At 40.2% G+C, this 20,774-nt stretch overlaps 1 protein-coding gene across 1 annotated transcript; it reads right to left on the reverse strand.

Moving 5' to 3' along the window:
* Nucleotides 1-635: 635 nt before the first annotated feature.
* LOC143912319 (uncharacterized) lies at nucleotides 636-9,979 on the reverse strand. Its single transcript, XM_077431602.1, has 3 exons — nucleotides 9,260-9,979; nucleotides 1,397-1,450; nucleotides 636-746 (listed from the first exon to the last, which is right to left on the reverse strand). Exons 1-3 carry the CDS (start codon nucleotides 9,977-9,979, stop codon nucleotides 636-638), a joined length of 885 nt encoding a protein of 294 aa, XP_077287728.1.
* Nucleotides 9,980-20,774: the final 10,795 nt, after the last annotated feature.

Genomic DNA, 20,774 nt, shown 5'->3' on the forward strand with positions numbered 1-20,774 from the left:
AATACATATCAATGAACATCCACAGAAACGTCTATGGACAAATTTGCAATTGTATACAATTCAGCGAAATTCGAGATTGTTGAAAACTCGAGATTTTGCTAGAAAATGGGCAAAGTTGCCAGTTTGTTGGAACCGTTTCAATGAAAATCAGATATATTGGCAAACTCTGATAGGAAACGATCGACCTGGAGTCACAAATCAGTGGGATTTGAACCCGTGATCTCTCCGTTCAAAGCATAATATGCTAACCGCTTGTCTATTCTACTGGTTCTAGTCCATTATATTATAACAATTTTATATTACTTCATATTTATTTTATGTATACTATTAAAATTAAGGCAAAAAGTAATTACAATATGTAAAATAGATTTGTATGTATGAAAAATTTATTTAATTTAACAATCGCGGTATTCATTTATTCCTACAAATTTAATACATGCAGATAACCGAACTGTTGAATTCGCCGTATGAAATTCTATATAAATTTGAATAAATTTCAACAGCCTCTTCGACGGCGATGAGCGTAGTTACAAATATCCAATTCAGCTTTCGGTCGACATAAATTTGAATACCGAATCCGTTGTTTAAAATGAAATACGACACATAAAAGCAACCGAGAGAAATAATCCATCGCCTTAGTGATTTACGCAATTTAGACGCGATAAATTCGCTCGATAACCTTTAGCTCTCGAGCCACCCTTGTCAATCGGTGGAATGGTTCTGGGATCTATGTAGCTTGTATAAACCTGGTCCTAGAACCCAGGTCTTAAAGTGTAGGAGATCGTTTGTCAAAGATGACAAGTCTCTCCCCCCCCCCCCCCCCTTTGCCTCAATTCCACGTTTGTATCGTTTGTTGCTTTACTTTAACCATAAATCCATTTGACATGTTTTGCTGTAGTAATATAACTACTGTGCAAATGTTCCTGTTTCTTTTGTTGTACATTTAAAATCGAAGCTCGTACTTTTGAATAGCAAAGAAAATTGACTTAAGTATTACAATCCGGCTGTATAACGGGCTATATGTATGTATATTACTATAAATTTTTCACATATGCAAAATTTATTGAAAAAAAAGATTTATTGGTATGTAGTTATCGTTCGGATCAAGAATTGTGGATTCAAATATTCACGCACGACGTGACATCATAGTAGCGAGTAAAGGCGTAGTAATGAAAGTGCACATGCACGTATGAATACATATATTTTCAGAAATGTCATATTGACATTTCTGAAAATGACAATATTGACTCGATGATACGACTCAAGCAATATTGCACCATATTGTATCCCTCTGTAACGTATGCATATGTAAGCCGATTTTGCCTTGCACTCGTCCGAAACTTGTCTGAACGTGCGCTACTGTATAGTATGAATAGAAGTAGTCTTTTGGGTACACTTCTGTGCTGCCTTGCAATTCTGAATTGTATGAATATTCCTTAGATTTTGTCGGCTATAGCTGTTATGACAAGTCACTAACACATTACGGAACATGAATGTGTCCTGATAGAATGTACTAAATATTTTTTTTCTACTGTTGTTTATGTGCATTGCCAGATTTATTTACATTTAAATAAAAATAATTCGGACGTGACCAACCCACGACTTTATCTATGTATTTGAGAAATATAACAAGTATAAAAAACAAAATTTGATATTGAAACTTTCATACACATACCGGCTATGAGAGTATTTTCAATAGAAATTGAGCGCGAATGTAGGGAAACTTACACAAGGCAAAAGTTCTGTTTTTGGTTGTCGGATTTTGTTCAAAAATTTTCTATTACTTAAATTTGCTATATATACTATAAAGATAAAATATAAAGAAGACAGATCTAATCTAAAAGGTCAAAATAAAATGGCTGTTGGTTGGTCAAATTAAAATGGCTGACCTTCTCGAAAACAACAAAGAGTCAAGTTTTATTGTTATTGTTAAGAAATATTTTGTTGTTATTGTTATATTGTGATGGCTAGAAAGTTAAATGATATAACTTTTAAATCGAATCGCCGCGCTGGCACTTTGACTGATATAAACATTGTTTTTCGAGTACAATTAAAAAATATTTAGACTAAATTTCACATAAAATTTTGTATTCCAAATATTGTGACCAGAATCTCGTTCTAACACTCGAATAGTAATCTGAGCACATTCAAAACTAAAAAGACGTTTAGTGAAATTTATTGGCTTTTTTATCTAAAACCACCCAAAACTTCGAAAGAAAACATCCTTTGAACTATTGACCATAAACACTTGAGGATACATAAAATGAGGGAACTCAGCTTAAATGAATAGTGATCTCTAAATTCACATGTTAAAATTTGATAGTTTTTTGACATACATATGAACATGGATTTAGAATTGCTAAAAGGAAATGTTGCTGTTGACACACAAACACGGGTTTTGCACAATCAAAGATGTTGAAGAGGATTAGGCAAAATCAAAGATGTTGAAGAGGATTAGGCAAAATCAAAGATGTTGAAGAGATTAGTTATTATTAGAGAATATTTATTATTATTTGATTTTTTTTATAAATATTTGAACTACCAATATTAGGATACAACTTCTTTTTAGTAAGGAAAAAAGCGAGGGGGGGGGGGTCGTAAAAATTAAACACCGACCTGGTTCTATTTAATTTAGCACTAACAGCACCACTGATAAAACCTGAGCTTCAATGAATATAGAAAAAACCTTATCTTGCAATATACAAACCGTACTTGACCAGTTTACGAAAAATTATTTTATAGGCTTTAAAATTATGGCATTTTACGATGGACTGTACATATGTTAATAGATAATTAATATATCAGTAATTTATATAAATATTAAAACATGGAAATGTCTACTGTCTTCTTTTTTATAATATACTGATAATGATGAATTTTTAAATAATTACATTTATTATTTATTACGTAATTCACTCTTTTGTAAATCAAATTCAACTTTTTGCTAATCAAATTCACACGTTGAGAAAAAAAATGCATGGTTAAAAGAAAATGATTGTAAGTCGATTTTTATTTTTCAGCTCCGAATCATCACCGAAATCAATGAATTTAACAATGCAAAAATATCCACAAAACGTGCTTACCTGACCAAACCTAACCCAAACTAACCTAACCATCACCGAAATCAAAGAATTCGACATTGCAAAAATATCCACAAAACGTGCTAACCTCAACAAACCTAACCCAACCTAACCTAACCATCACCGAAATCAAAGAATTCGACAATGCAAAAATATACACAAAACGTGCTTACCTCACCAAACTTAACCCAAACAAACCTAACCATCAACGAAATCAAAGAATTCGACATTGCAAAAATATACACAAAACGTGCTACCTTCACAAAACCTAACCCAACCTAACCTTACCATCACCGAAATCAAAGAATTCGACATTGCAAAAATATACAAAAAACGTGCTAACCACACCAAACCTAACCCAACCCAACCTTACCATCTCCGAAATAAAAGAATTCGACAATGCTAAAAAATCCACAAAACGTGCTAGCCTTACCAAACCTAACCTAACCTTTTTTTTTTTTTTTTTTTTTTTTTTTTTTATCGTCGGAGGTGGGGAATCTTCCAAAGACATCCTCCAGCCCGAACTGGAGGATAGTGTCGGATTTTTACCGACTAAACCCCACCCCCTTGACACCCCTGCTCCCCGGACACATTTTCATGTTTTGCTTCGGGAAAGCAGTTTTGTCTTAGCCATTTATGGCTCTTCCTTCGAGTTCTCGGGTTCTTTCTGCTTCTTCTTTATTTTTTATTATCATCGAAGCAAATGCTTCCCACGCTGACCAGGCAGTTGCGCTATCCAGTATGACGAAGATTATGTTTATCGGCGTCAGGTGTTCTACGCCGATTACAGTTCTGAATGTTCTTCTGTCGTCTTCCCATGCTGGACAATCAAAGGTTGTGTGGGCCGCGTCGTCTTTCTCGTTTTCACAGTGGTGGCACTTCGGAGTTGTTTCCTTTCCTATTTTGTGTAGGTAGGTCCCGAAGCACCCGTGACCTGTGAGTATTTGGGTCGTGTGGTGATTCAGTTCGCCGTGCTTTCTTTGGCACCACGCTTTTAGGTCTCCGATGAGATGGTGTGTCCATCGACCTTTTTCTGAGTTGTTCCATCTGTCTTGCCATTTGATCATCGTTGTCTCTCTGGCTGCACTCTTCTTTTCACCTCTGTAGATCGCTTGTCGTTCTAGAGCGAGTAAGTCGATCGGTGGAATGGCGCACAACACCAGGATGGCATCTTCAGATACTGTACGGTATGCCGCTGCGACTCTTAATGCAGCTCTTCTTTGTACTCTAGCGAGGCTGAGCCTCGTCCTCTCAACCTTTGTTTTTTCCGCCCAAATCGGAGCACCGTACAGGAGGACTGAGTGTACTACTTCACAGTATAGTTTTCTTCTCCTCTGTTTCGGTCCACCGATGTTGGGCATCAGTCTGGCGAGGTCTTCTGCTATTTGGGCCGCCCTAGCTCCCGCTTTTTCCGCATGTTTTGCAAAGCGTAGTTTGTCATCTAACTGCACTCCCAAATACCGCAGTGATCTGCTGAACGTCACCTCAAAACCGTTGACTGTTATTTGAGGAGGCAGCAGCTTTCTACGTCTTGTGAAGAATACAGCTTCGGTTTTCTGGACGGCGAGCTCCAAGCCCGCATCCACGAGCCATTTTTTAACCCTTCTTATGGCTTCTTCGCTTCTTAGGCGTAAAGATGTTGTGTTCTTTGCGGTGACAAGCAACGCGACATCGTCAGCAAAGGCGACCAGGCTCGTTTCATCTGGCATTGGGATCTTCAACAAGCCGTCGTACATTACATTCCAAAGCGCCGGGCCCAGGACCGATCCCTGTGGTACGCCCGCAGTGACTGATCGTTCGTATTTTTTGCCCATGCATTCATACAGAAGGATTCTGTCCGAAAAATAGCTCTCGATCATCTTGATAAGTTTTTCCGGAGCATTGATAGTGACTAATGCATCGAGAGTCCTTCCCCAGTTGGCAGTGTTGAATGCATTTTTTATGTCGAGCGCGATCATCACAACATGTTTGCTCGTCTTGACGCTCCCACGCCATGCAAGTCTTACGGTGTTTACGACTTCACTGATCGCGTCAATAGTTGAGCGACCGGGTCGAAATCCAAATTGCTGCGATGACAGTCCTGTGTCGCTGTTTTCTAGCTGTTGTTGTAGTCGCTGTAGGAGAAGTCTCTCTAGTAACTTTCCTACCCCGTCAAGTAGGCAGAGTGGCCTGTATGATGAAGGTCCTGGTGGGCCTCCCTTTCCTTTTGAAATCAGCACGAGTTTTTGTCTTTTCCATGGTTTTGGAAAGGTTCCTTCCGACAGACAAGCATTGAAGGTCGTCAACAGCAACGCAGGATCGCTCAAGGCAATTCTTTTAATAACTGCGTTTGGAATGCAGTCCGGTCCCGGCGCCTTTTCAATATTTATTCGTTTGGCGGCTGCTACGACTTCTTCCTCCGTGAAAATCGGCATCTCATCACCAGTACTGCTCGCCGATCGTCTTTCCATCACTGGGTGTTGCGGAAAGAGGCCATCTATGACCAATTCAAGACTCGCCTTATTTTCAAGATATGGATCGACAGTTCCAATTCGGAGCTTTTTCCTTATGATCTTATATGGGCTCCCCCACGGATTCACATCAATCGATTTGCAGAGCTCTTTCCAGCATCTCTCTTTACTTTCTTTTATAGCTTTTCGTAAAGCTATCCTGGCTTCTTGATATTTCACTCTGTGCTGTTCATTGCTTGACCGTCGTTGTGCTCGGCGTCTGCAGGTTAAGCACTCGCGGCGAAGTATGGCGATGTTTTCGGTCCACCAGAAGACCGGGCGCCTCTTTTTACCTCCGCGTCTCGGCATCGATGCGTCGCAGCTCTCACTCAATAGGTCATTTAATGAGTTGGCAATGTCTTCGGCTCCAACCCCGCTGCTTGCGACGTCAGTCACTTTTGATCTTAGTTCTGCAACGGCTTCGTCCAAAGCTACGATGTCCAGCTTACGAGCTCCCCAGCCAGAACTAGAAGGTAACATTTGTGGCCCGGCGAGGCGATCTTCCAACTCGAAGCCAATGTAGCGATGGTCGCTGTGAGAGTAGCTGTCAAGCACTTGCCATTTTCGGATCCTGCCAATTATTGTTTCACCTGCAAATGTGACATCGATGACCGATCCGGTGCTGCCCCGAACGAACGTGTAAGCACTTCCTACGTTGGCCGCATGCAGATGTAAATGCGATGCCATTTCAGAGAGTAAAATACCTCTGCGATCCGTTTTTTGAGAGCCCCACTCTGGAGCTTTTGAGTTAAAATCTCCGGCAACGACAACAGGTAAGGTCGATGTTCTCACGTCATCTTCAAGGCAGACGAGATCTCTCTTGAACTCCTCTATTGTTGCACTAGGAGAAAAATAGCAGCTATAGAACCTCACTCCCCTCATCTCCACCCACGTCCAGCCTTGGACGCCAATTGAAACAGCATTCGTGATTCGCAGGTGGGCAGTTGGTGTGTAGATTGCAGATCTTGAGCTTGCATCCGAATACCATCGATGAGGAATGTTGCGGTACATCACCGAAATCAAAGAATCGGACATTGCAAAAATATACACAAAACGTGCTACCTTCACAAAACCTAACCCAACCTAACCTTACCATCACCGAAATCAAAGAATTCGACATTGCAAAAATATACAAAAAACGTGCTAACCACACCAAACCTAACCCAACCCAACCTTACCATCTCCGAAATAAAAGAATTCGACAATGCTAAAAAATCCACAAAACGTGCTAGCCTTACCAAACCTAACCTAACCTTTTTTTTTTTTTTTTTTTTTTTTTTTTTTATCGTCGGAGGTGGGGAATCTTCCAAAGACATCCTCCAGCCCGAACTGGAGGATAGTGTCGGATTTTTACCGACTAAACCCCACCCCCTTGACACCCCTGCTCCCCGGACACATTTTCATGTTTTGCTTCGGGAAAGCAGTTTTGTCTTAGCCATTTATGGCTCTTCCTTCGAGTTCTCGGGTTCTTTCTGCTTCTTCTTTATTTTTTATTATCATCGAAGCAAATGCTTCCCACGCTGACCAGGCAGTTGCGCTATCCAGTATGACGAAGATTATGTTTATCGGCGTCAGGTGTTCTACGCCGATTACAGTTCTGAATGTTCTTCTGTCGTCTTCCCATGCTGGACAATCAAAGGTTGTGTGGGCCGCGTCGTCTTTCTCGTTTTCACAGTGGTGGCACTTCGGAGTTGTTTCCTTTCCTATTTTGTGTAGGTAGGTCCCGAAGCACCCGTGACCTGTGAGTATTTGGGTCGTGTGGTGATTCAGTTCGCCGTGCTTTCTTTGGCACCACGCTTTTAGGTCTCCGATGAGATGGTGTGTCCATCGACCTTTTTCTGAGTTGTTCCATCTGTCTTGCCATTTGATCATCGTTGTCTCTCTGGCTGCACTCTTCTTTTCACCTCTGTAGATCGCTTGTCGTTCTAGAGCGAGTAAGTCGATCGGTGGAATGGCGCACAACACCAGGATGGCATCTTCAGATACTGTACGGTATGCCGCTGCGACTCTTAATGCAGCTCTTCTTTGTACTCTAGCGAGGCTGAGCCTCGTCCTCTCAACCTTTGTTTTTTCCGCCCAAATCGGAGCACCGTACAGGAGGACTGAGTGTACTACTTCACAGTATAGTTTTCTTCTCCTCTGTTTCGGTCCACCGATGTTGGGCATCAGTCTGGCGAGGTCTTCTGCTATTTGGGCCGCCCTAGCTCCCGCTTTTTCCGCATGTTTTGCAAAGCGTAGTTTGTCATCTAACTGCACTCCCAAATACCGCAGTGATCTGCTGAACGTCACCTCAAAACCGTTGACTGTTATTTGAGGAGGCAGCAGCTTTCTACGTCTTGTGAAGAATACAGCTTCGGTTTTCTGGACGGCGAGCTCCAAGCCCGCATCCACGAGCCATTTTTTAACCCTTCTTATGGCTTCTTCGCTTCTTAGGCGTAAAGATGTTGTGTTCTTTGCGGTGACAAGCAACGCGACATCGTCAGCAAAGGCGACCAGGCTCGTTTCATCTGGCATTGGGATCTTCAACAAGCCGTCGTACATTACATTCCAAAGCGCCGGGCCCAGGACCGATCCCTGTGGTACGCCCGCAGTGACTGATCGTTCGTATTTTTTGCCCATGCATTCATACAGAAGGATTCTGTCCGAAAAATAGCTCTCGATCATCTTGATAAGTTTTTCCGGAGCATTGATAGTGACTAATGCATCGAGAGTCCTTCCCCAGTTGGCAGTGTTGAATGCATTTTTTATGTCGAGCGCGATCATCACAACATGTTTGCTCGTCTTGACGCTCCCACGCCATGCAAGTCTTACGGTGTTTACGACTTCACTGATCGCGTCAATAGTTGAGCGACCGGGTCGAAATCCAAATTGCTGCGATGACAGTCCTGTGTCGCTGTTTTCTAGCTGTTGTTGTAGTCGCTGTAGGAGAAGTCTCTCTAGTAACTTTCCTACCCCGTCAAGTAGGCAGAGTGGCCTGTATGATGAAGGTCCTGGTGGGCCTCCCTTTCCTTTTGAAATCAGCACGAGTTTTTGTCTTTTCCATGGTTTTGGAAAGGTTCCTTCCGACAGACAAGCATTGAAGGTCGTCAACAGCAACGCAGGATCGCTCAAGGCAATTCTTTTAATAACTGCGTTTGGAATGCAGTCCGGTCCCGGCGCCTTTTCAATATTTATTCGTTTGGCGGCTGCTACGACTTCTTCCTCCGTGAAAATCGGCATCTCATCACCAGTACTGCTCGCCGATCGTCTTTCCATCACTGGGTGTTGCGGAAAGAGGCCATCTATGACCAATTCAAGACTCGCCTTATTTTCAAGATATGGATCGACAGTTCCAATTCGGAGCTTTTTCCTTATGATCTTATATGGGCTCCCCCACGGATTCACATCAATCGATTTGCAGAGCTCTTTCCAGCATCTCTCTTTACTTTCTTTTATAGCTTTTCGTAAAGCTATCCTGGCTTCTTGATATTTCACTCTGTGCTGTTCATTGCTTGACCGTCGTTGTGCTCGGCGTCTGCAGGTTAAGCACTCGCGGCGAAGTATGGCGATGTTTTCGGTCCACCAGAAGACCGGGCGCCTCTTTTTACCTCCGCGTCTCGGCATCGATGCGTCGCAGCTCTCACTCAATAGGTCATTTAATGAGTTGGCAATGTCTTCGGCTCCAACCCCGCTGCTTGCGACGTCAGTCACTTTTGATCTTAGTTCTGCAACGGCTTCGTCCAAAGCTACGATGTCCAGCTTACGAGCTCCCCAGCCAGAACTAGAAGGTAACATTTGTGGCCCGGCGAGGCGATCTTCCAACTCGAAGCCAATGTAGCGATGGTCGCTGTGAGAGTAGCTGTCAAGCACTTGCCATTTTCGGATCCTGCCAATTATTGTTTCACCTGCAAATGTGACATCGATGACCGATCCGGTGCTGCCCCGAACGAACGTGTAAGCACTTCCTACGTTGGCCGCATGCAGATGTAAATGCGATGCCATTTCAGAGAGTAAAATACCTCTGCGATCCGTTTTTTGAGAGCCCCACTCTGGAGCTTTTGAGTTAAAATCTCCGGCAACGACAACAGGTAAGGTCGATGTTCTCACGTCATCTTCAAGGCAGACGAGATCTCTCTTGAACTCCTCTATTGTTGCACTAGGAGAAAAATAGCAGCTATAGAACCTCACTCCCCTCATCTCCACCCACGTCCAGCCTTGGACGCCAATTGAAACAGCATTCGTGATTCGCAGGTGGGCAGTTGGTGTGTAGATTGCAGATCTTGAGCTTGCATCCGAATACCATCGATGAGGAATGTTGCGGTACTGTTCAGACACAATCACGAGGTCCGCTCGCCGCTCCTCTGCTGTCTGTATCATCACATCCTGCGCCGCCTGGCATCCATTCAGATTGATCTGGAGTATGCGGATCATTGTTGTGTTCGTCCTTTCAGAGCAGTCCGGAGGGCTGCACAGCTTCGACTACCGGTCTGATGACCGCTGCTTATTTTTTCTCCTTCACAAATGCTGCAGTGTGGGTCGTTCTTACAAATCACAGCTTTATGGCCTTCCTGGCCGCACTTGTTGCATTCTTTGCTTCTGTCTTGTTTGCTGGCGCATTCTACCGCAATGTGTCCGAATCCCCGACACCTGAAGCATCTTATTATATGGACTCGGGGCCTCAAACGACAATTGACCCATCCGATTCGAATTCTTCCGGCCTTAATCAATTCAGTGGCATCGTCTCTCGGGAGTTTGACCATCGCAATCTGAGTGCCTCCATAAGCCGGTTTGAACGTGATCAATCGCGCATTTCTCACCACATGTGGTGAAGCGCTTGCTAATGCCTCCATCAATTCTGTCTCATCCGTGGCCCCATCGATGTCCCGTATTTCAATGACGACTCCAGGGACGAGCTTCTTCACAGTCGCACCATTGCCCAGAATCGCGGAAATCGCACCCATTAGCTCTTCCGTTTTTGTTGTTCCTTTTTGCATTTTTATAAGAACTTCTCCACCCTTTGTTTGACGAATAGCGGCAACATCTACATTCTCCATTGGAATTTCTTTTCTGATTTTCTTTAAGGTGTCTGCATATGTCACCGTGCCGTCTGACTTTATTGTTATAGCCTCATTTCTGGGGCCTGGTGGAAATCGCGCATATCGATCTTGAAAGCTATTTTCAATGTTTGGCTGACGCCGATCGTTGTTGTTGTTGGTGTTCTTTGTATCATTTGTTCTTTTATTCTTTTTATTCCGCCTTCTTTTTGACCTTACTTCTTTCCAGGAATCCTCTTTTGGTTGATCTAGTGAGGATGCCGAGTCCATGATTGCGGGATATTCCGGTATTAAAGCATTTGGAGGATTCTTTAAAACATCGCTCGAGGTGGGATTGAGTTCTATTAGTGTTTTAGTTTGTAATCTATGCTTTAACAGGTCTAGTTTTATGTCTTTATATGTATTAAAGGCTAACATTGCCTCTTCAATTCCATCCTTGATTGGAACGTAGGTATTTTTACGTATTTTGCTATTGAGATCAATTAGAATTAATTCTAATTTGTGGAATACCTTCTGCTCGAGAGCTTCTTTAGCAGTAATCTCACACATTTCCAAAGATATGCTAGCCATTGATGTCATTATTCCAATTTCTAACCTAACCTAACCTAACCTAACCTAACCTAACCATCACCGAAATCAAAGAATTGGACAATGCAAAAATATAAATAAAAAGTGCTAACTTCACAAAACCTAACCGAACCTAACCTACCCATCACTGAAATCAATGAATTTGACAATGCAAAAATATCTACAAAACGTGCATACCTCACCAAACCTTACCCAAACTAACCTAACCATCACCGAAATCAATGAATTCGACATTGCAAAAATATCCACAAAACGTGTAAACCTCACCAAACTTAACCCAACCTAACCTAACCATAACCGAAATCAAAGAATTGGACATTGCAAAAATATACATAAAACGTGCTTACTTCACAAAACCTAACCGAACCTAACCTAACCATCACCGAAATCAAATAATTCGACATTGCAAAAATATACACAAAACGTGCTAACCACACCAAACCTAACCCAACCCAACCTGACCATCTCCGAAATAAAAGAATTCGACAATGCAAAAATATCCACAAAACGTGCAAACCTCACCAAACTATACCCAACCTAACCTAACCATCACCGAAATCAAAGAAACAGACATTGCAAACAAATACACAAAACGTGCTAACTTCACAAAACCTAACCCAACCTAACCTAACCATCACAGAAATCAATGAATTTGAAAATGCAAAAATATCCACAAAACGTGCTAACCTCACCAAACCTAACCCAACCCAACCTAACCATCTTCGAAAAGAAAGAATTCGACAATGCAAAAATATCCAAAAAACGTGCGAACGTCACCAAACTTGACCCAAACTAACCTAACCAACACCGAAATCAATGAATTCGACATTGCAAAAATATCCACAAAACGTGTTAACCTCACCAAACTTAACCCAACCTAACCTCACCATCACCGAAATCAAAGAAATGGACATTGCAAAAATATACAAAAACGTGCTTACTTCACAAAACCTAACCGAACCTAACCTTATTATCACCGAAATCAAAGAATTCGACATTGCAAACATACACAAAACGTGCTAACCACACCAAACCTTACCCAAACTAACCTAACCATCACCGAAATCAATGAATTCGACATTGCAAAAATATCCACAAAACGTGTAAACCTCACCAAACTTAACCCAACCTAACCTAACCATAACCGAAATCAAAGAATTGGACATTGCAAAAATATACATAAATCGTGCTAACTTCACAAAACCTAACCGAACCTAACCTAACCATCACCGAAATCAAAGAATTCGACATTGCAAAAATATACACAAAACGTGCTAACCACACCAAACCTAACCCAACCCAACCTGACCATCTCCGAAATAAAAGAATTCGACAATGCAAAAATATCCACAAAACGTGCAAACCTCACCAAACTAAACCCAACCTAACCTAACCATCACCGAAATCAAAGAATTGGACATTTCAAAAATATACATAAAACGTGCTAACTTCACAAAACCTAACCGAACCTTACCTAACCATCACCGAAATCAAAGAATTCGACATTGCAAAAATATACACAAAACGTGCTAACCACACCAAACCTAACCCAACCCAACCTTACCATCTCCGAAATTAAAAAAATCGACAATGCAAAAAAACCCACAAAACGTGCTAGCCTAACAAAACCTAACCCAAACTAACCTAACCATCACCGAAATCAAAGAATTGGACATTGCAAAAATATAAATAAAACGTGCTTACTTCACAAAACCTAACCGAACCTAACCTAACCATCACCGAAATAAAAGAATTCGACATTGCAAAAATATACACAAATCGTGCTAACCACACCAAACCTAACCCAACCCAGCCTCACCATTTCCGAAATAAATGAATTCGACAATGTAAAAATATCCACAACACGTGCAAACCTCACCAAACTTGACCCAACCTAACCTAACCATCAACGAAATCAATGAATTTGACATTGCAAAAATATACACAAAACGTGCTAACCACACCAAACCTAACCCAACCCAACCTTACCATCTCCGAAATAAAAGAATTCGACAATGCAAAAATATCCACAAAACGTGCAAACCTCACCAAACTTAACCCAACCTAACCTAACCATCACCTCAATCAAAGAATCGGACATTGCAAAAATATATACAAAACGTGCTACCTTCACAAAACCTAACCCAACCTAACCTTACCATCACCGAAATCAGAGAATTCGACATTGCAAAAATATACAAAAAACGTGCTAACCACACCAAACCTAACCCAACCCAACCTTACCATCTCCGAAATAAAAGAAGTCGACAATGCAAAAATATCCACAAAACGTGCTTACCTCACCAAACCTAATCCAACCTAACCTAACCATGACCGAAATCAAAGAATTCAACAATGCAAAAATATCCACAAAACGTGCAAACCTCACCAAACCTAACCCAACCCATCCTTACCATCTCCGAAATAAAAGAATTCGACAATGCAAAAATATCCACAAAACGTGCTTACCTCACCAAACCTAACCCAACCTAACCTTACCATCACCGAAATCAAAGAATTGGACATTGCAAAAATATAAATAAAACGTGCTAACTTCACAAAACCTAACCGAACCTAACCTACCCATCACTGAAATCAATGAATTTGACAATGCAAAAATATCCACAAAACGTGCATACCTCACCAAACCTTACCCAAACTAACCTAACCATCACCGAAATCAAAGAATTGGACAATGCAAAAATATCCACAAAACGCGCTAACCTCACCAAACTTAACCCAACCTAACCTAACCATCACCAAAATCAAAAAATCGGACATTGCAAAAATATACACAAATCATGCTGACTTCACAAAACCTAACCCAACCTAACCTTACCATCAACGAAATAATAGAATTCGACAATGCAAAAATATCCACAAAACGTGCAAACCTCACCAAACTTGACCCAAACCAACCTAACCATCACCGAAATCAATGAATTCGACATTGCAAAAATATCCACAAAACGTGCAAACCTCACCAAACTTAACCCAACCTAACCTAACCATCACCGAAATCAAAGAATCTGCCATTGCAAAAATATACACAAAACGTGCTAACTTCACAAAACCTAACCCAACCTAACCTTACCATCACCGAAATCAAAGAATTCGACAATGCAAAAATATCCAAAAAACGTGCTCGCTTCACGAAACCCTACCCAAACTAACCTAACCATCACCGAAATCAATGATTTCGACATTGCAAAAATATCCACAAAACGTGCTAACCTCACCAAACTTAACCCAACCGAACCCAACCATCAACAAAATCAAAGATATTGACTTTGCAAAAATATACACAAAACGTGCTTACTTCACAAAACCTAACCGAACCTAACCTTAACATCACCGAAATCGAAGAATTCGACATTGCAAAAATATACACAAAACGTGCTTACCACACCAAACCTAACCCAACCCAACCTTACAATCTCCGAAATAAAAGAATTCGACAATGCAAAAATATCCACAAAACGTGCTTACCTCACCAAACCTAACCAAAACTAACCTAACCATCACCGAAATCAAAGAATTGGACATTGCAAAAATATACATAAAACGTGCTAACTTCACAAAACCTAACCGAACCTAACCTAACCATTACCGAAATCAAAGAATTCAATATTGCAAAAATATACACAAAACGTGCTAACCACACCAAACCTAACCCAACCCAACCTTACCATCTACGAAATAAAAGAATTCGACAATACAAAAATATCCACAAAACGTGCAAACCTCACCAAACTTTACCCAAACTAGCCTAACCATCACCGAAATCAATGAATTCGACATTGCAAAAATATCCGCAAAACGTGCAAACCTCACCAAACTTAACCCAACCTAACCTTACCATCACCGAAATCAAAGAATTCGACATTGCAAAAATATACAATAAACGTGCTAACCTCTCTAAACCTAACCCAACCTAACCTACCAATCACTGAAATCAACGAATTTGAAAATGCAAAAATATCCACAAAACGTGCTAACCTCACCAAACCTAACCCAAACTAACCTAACCATCACCGATATCAAAGAATTGGACAATGCAAAAATATACATAAAAAGTGTTTACTTCACGATACCTAACCCAACCCAACCTTACCATCTCCGAAATAAAAGAATTCGACAATGCAAAAATATCCACAAAACGTGCAAACCTCACCAAACTTGACCCAAACTAACATACCCATCACCGAAATCAATGAATTCGACATTGCAAAAATATCCACAAAACGTGTAAACCTCACCAAACTATACCCAACCTAACCTAACCATAACCGAAATCAAAGAATTGGACATTGCAAAAATATACATAAATCGTGCTAACTTCACAAAACCTAACCGAACCTAACCTAACCATCACCGAAATCAAAGAATTCGACATTGCAAAAAAATACACAAAACGTGCTAACCACACCAAACCTAACCCAACCCAACCTTACCATCTCCGAAATAAAAGAATTCGACAATGCAAAAATATCCACAAAACGTGCTTACCTCACCAAACCTAACCAAAACTAACCTAACCATCACCGAAATCAAAGAATTGGACATTGCAAAAATATACATAAAACGTGCTAACTTCACAAAACCTAACCGAACCTAACCTAACCATTACCGAAATCAAAGAATTCAATATTGCAAAAATATACACAAAACGTGCTAACCACACCAAACCTAACCCAACCCAACCTTACCATCTACGAAATAAAAGAATTCGACAATACAAAAATATCCACAAAACGTGCAAACCTCACCAAACTTTACCCAAACTAGCCAAATCCATCACCGAAATCAATGAATTCGACATTGCAAAAATATCCGCAAAACGTGCAAACCTCACCAAACTTAACCCAACCTAACCTTACCATCACCGAAATCAAAGAATTCGACATTGTAAAAATATACAATAAACGTGCTAACCTCTCTAAACCTAACCCAACCTAACCTACCAATCACTGAAATCAACGAATTTGAAAATGCAAAAATATCCACAAAACGTGCTAACCTCACCAAACCTAACCCAAACTAACCTAACCATCACCGATATCAAAGAATTGGACAATGCAAAAATATACATAAAAAGTGTTTACTTCACGATACCTAACCCAACCCAACCTTACCATCTCCGAAATAAAAGAATTCGACAATGCAAAAATATCCACAAAACGTGCAAACCTCACCAAACTTGACCCAAACTAACATACCCATCACCGAAATCAATGAATTCGACATTGCAAAAATATCCACAAAACGTGTAAACCTCACCAAACTATACCCAACCTAACCTAACCATAACCGAAATCAAAGAATTGGACATTGCAAAAATATACATAAAACGTGTTAACTTCACAAAACCTAACCGAACCTTACTTACCATCACCGAAATCAAAGAATTCGACATTGCAAAAATATACACAAAACGTGCTAACCACACCAAACCTAACCCAACCCAACCTTACCATCTCCGAAATTTAAAAATTCGACAATGCAAAAAAACCCACAAAACGTGCTAGCCTAACCAAACCTAACCCAAACTAACCTAACCATCACCGAAATCAAAGAATTGGACATTGCAAAAATATAAATAAAACGTGCTAACTTCACAAAACCTAACCGAACCTAACCTAACCATCACCGAAATCAAAGAATTCGACATTGCAAAAATATACAAAGATCGTGCTTACCACACCAAACCTAACCCAACCCAGCCTTACCATTTCCGAAATTAAAGAATTCGACAATGTAAAAATATCCACAAAACGTGCAAACCTCACCAAACTTGACCCAAACTAGCCTAACCATCACCGAAATCAAAGAATTGGACATTGCAAAAAGATACATAAAACGTGCTAACTTCACAAAACCTAACCGAACCTTACCTAACCATCACCGAAATCAAAGAATTCGACATTGCAAAAATATACACAAATCGTGCTAACCACACCAAACCTAACCCAACCCAGCCTCACCATTTCCGAAATAAATGAATTCGACAATGTAAAAATATCCACAAAACGTGCAAACCTCACCAAACTTGACCCAACCTAACCTAACCATCAACGAAATCAATGAATTTGACATTGCAAAAATATACACAAAACGTGCTAACCACACCAAACCTAACCCAACCCAACCTTACCATCTCCGAAATAAAAGAATTTGACAATGCAAAAATATCCACAAAACGTGCAAACCTCACCAAACTTAACCCAACCTAACCTAACCATCACCGCAATCAAAGAATCAGACATTGCAAAAATATATACAAAACGTGCTACCTTCACAAAACCTAACCCAACCTAACCTTACCATCACCGAAATCAAAGAATTCGACATTGCAAAAATATACAAAAAACGTGCTAACCACACCAAACCTAACCCAACCTAACCTACCAATCACTGAAATCAACGAATTTGAAAATGCAAAAATATCCACAAAACGTGCTCACCTCACCAAACCTAACCCAAACTAACCTAACCATCACCGATATCAAAGAATTGGACAATGCAAAAATATACATAAAACGTGTTTACTTCACGATACCTAACCCAACCCAACCTTACCATCTCCGAAATAAAAGAATTCGACAATGCAAAAATATCCACAAAACGTGCAAACCTCACCAAACTTGACCCAAACTAACCTACCCATCACCGAAATCAATGAATTCGACATTGCAAAAATATCCACAAAACGTGTAAACCTCACCAAACTATACCCAACCTAACCTAACCATAACCGAAATCAAAGAATTGGACATTGCAAAAATATACATAAAACGTGCTAACTTCACAAAACCTAACCGAACCTTACTTACCATCACCGAAATCAAAGAATTCGACACTGCAAAAATATACACAAAACGTGCTTACCACACCAAACCTAACCCAACCCAACCTTACCATCTCCGAAATAAAAGAATTCGACAATGCAAAAATATCCACAAAACGTGCAAACCTCACCAAACTTGACCCAAACTAACCTACCCATCACCGAAATCAATGAATTCGACATTGCAAAAATATCCACAAAACGTGTAAACCTCACCAAACGATACCCAACCTAACCTAACCATAACCGAAATCAAAGAATTGGACATTGCAAAAATATACACAAAACGTGCTAACTTCACAAAACCTAACCCAACCTAACCTAACCATCACAGAAATCAATGAATTTGACATTGCAAAAATATACACAAAACGTGCTAACCACACCAAACCTAACCCAACCTAACCTTACCATCTCCGAAATAAAAGAATTCGACAGTGCAAAAATATCCACAAAACGTGCTAACCTCACCAAACTTAACCCAACCTAACCTAACCATCACAGGAATCAAAGAATCGGACATTGCAAAAATATACACAAAACGTGCTAACTTCACAAAACCTAACCCAACCTAACCTAACCATCACAGGAATCAAAGAATCGGACATTGCAAAAATATACACAAAACGTGCTAACATCACAAAACTTAACCCAACCTAACCTAACCATCACCGAAATCAAAGAATTTGACATTGCAAAAATATCCACAAAACGTGCTTACATCACAAAACTTAACCCAACCTAACCTAACCATCACCGAAATCAAAAAATCAGACATTGCAAAAATATACACAAAACGTGCTAACTTCACAAAACCTAACCCAACCTAACCTAACCATCACAGAAATCAATGAATTTGAAAATGCAAAAATATCCACAAAACGTGTTAACCTCACCATACTTAACCCAACCTAACCTCACCATCACCGAAATCAAAGAAATGGACATTGCAAAAATATACATAAAACGTGTTTACTTCACGATACCTAACCCAACCCATCCTTACCATCTCTGAAATAAAAGAATTCGACAATGCAAAAATATCCACAAAACGTGCTAACCTCACCAAACCTAACCCAACCCAACCTAACCATCTCCGAAAAGAAAGAATTCGACAATGCAAAAATATCCACAAAACGAGCGAACCTCACCAAAATTGACCCAAACTAACCTAACCAACACCGAAATCAAAGAATTCGACATTGCAAAAATATACATAAAACGTGCTTACTTCACAAAACCTAATCGAACCTTACCTAACCATCACCGAAATCAAAGAATTCGACATTGCAAAAATATACACAAAACGTGCTAACCACACCAAACCTAACCCAACCCAACCTTACCATCTCCGAAATAAAAGAATTCGACAATGCAAAAAAAACCACAAAACGTGCTAGCCTCACCAAACCTAACCCAAACTAACCTAACCATCACCGAAATCAAAGAATTGGACAATGCAAAAATATACATAAAACGTGTTTACTTCACGAAACCAAACCCAACCCAACCTAACAATCTCTGAAATAAAAGAATTCGACAATGCAAAAATATCCACAAAACGTGCTTATTTCACCAAACTTAACGCAACCTTACCTTACCATCACTGAAATCAAAGAATCGGACATTGCAAAATTATCCATAAAACGTGTTAACTTCACAAAACCCAACCAAACCTAACCTTACCATCACCGAAATCAAAGAATTCGACAATGCAAAAATATCCACAAAACGTGCTTACCTCACCAAACCTAACCCAACCTAACCTAACCATCACCGAAATCAAAGAATCGGACATTGCAAAAATATACACATAAGGTGCTAACTTCACAAAACCTAACCCAACCTAACCTTACCATCACCGAAATCAAAGAATTGTTAATTGCAAAAATATAAATAAAACGTGCTAACTTCACAAAACCTAACCGAACCTAACCTACCCATCACTGAAATCAATGAATTTGACAATGCAAAAATATCCACAAAACGTGCATACCTCACCAAACCTTACCCAAACTAACCTAACCATCACCGAAATCAAAGAATTGGACAATGCAAAAATATACATAAAACGTGTTTACTTCACGAAACCAAAGCCAACCCAACCTTACAATCTCTGAAATAAAAGAATTCGACAATGCAAAAATATCCACAAAACGTGCTTACCTCACCAAACCTAAGCCAACCTAACCTAACCATGACCGAAATCAAAGAATTCAACAATTCAAAAATATCCACAAAACGTGCTAACCTCACCAAACCTAACCCAACCCAACCTAACCATCTCCGAAATAAAAGAATTCGACAATGCAAAAATATCCACAAAACGTGCAAACCTCACCAAACTTTACCCAAACTAACCTAACCATCACCGAAATCAATGAATTCGACATGGCAAAAATATCCACAAAACGTGCTTACCTCAGCAAACCTATCCCAACTTTACCTGACTATCCCCGAAATCAACGAATTGGACAATGCAAAAATATACAGAAAACGTGCTTACCTCACCAAACCTAACCCAAACTAACCTAACCATCACCGAAATCAAAGAATTCGACATTGCAAACATATCCACAAAACGTGCTTACCTCAACAAACCTAACACAACCTAAGCTAACCATCACCGAAATCAAAGAATTTGACATTGCAAAAATATACACTAAACGTGCTAACTTCACAAAACCTAACCAAACCTAACCTAACCATCACCGAAATCAAAGAATTCGACATTGCA

Source organism: Arctopsyche grandis, chromosome 5 (genome assembly GCF_051622035.1).
Source record: "Arctopsyche grandis isolate Sample6627 chromosome 5, ASM5162203v2, whole genome shotgun sequence".
NCBI classification, from domain to species: Eukaryota; Metazoa; Arthropoda; class Insecta; order Trichoptera; family Hydropsychidae; genus Arctopsyche; species Arctopsyche grandis.

Excerpts from the sequence above, each read along its gene's own strand:
- LOC143912319 (XM_077431602.1), bottom strand. The coding sequence starts at position 9,979 with ATGATCCGCATACTCCAGATCAATCTGAATGGATGCCAGGCGGCGCAG. Across the intron at positions 1,451-9,259 it reads TTGCAGAACTAAGATCAAAA|CCGACAAAATCTAAGGAATA; the intron begins GTGACTGACGTC and ends TAACAGCTATAG. Across the intron at positions 747-1,396 it reads AATTGCAAGGCAGCACAGAA|GTTTATACAAGCTACATAGA; the intron begins GTGTACCCAAAA and ends TTCTAGGACCAG.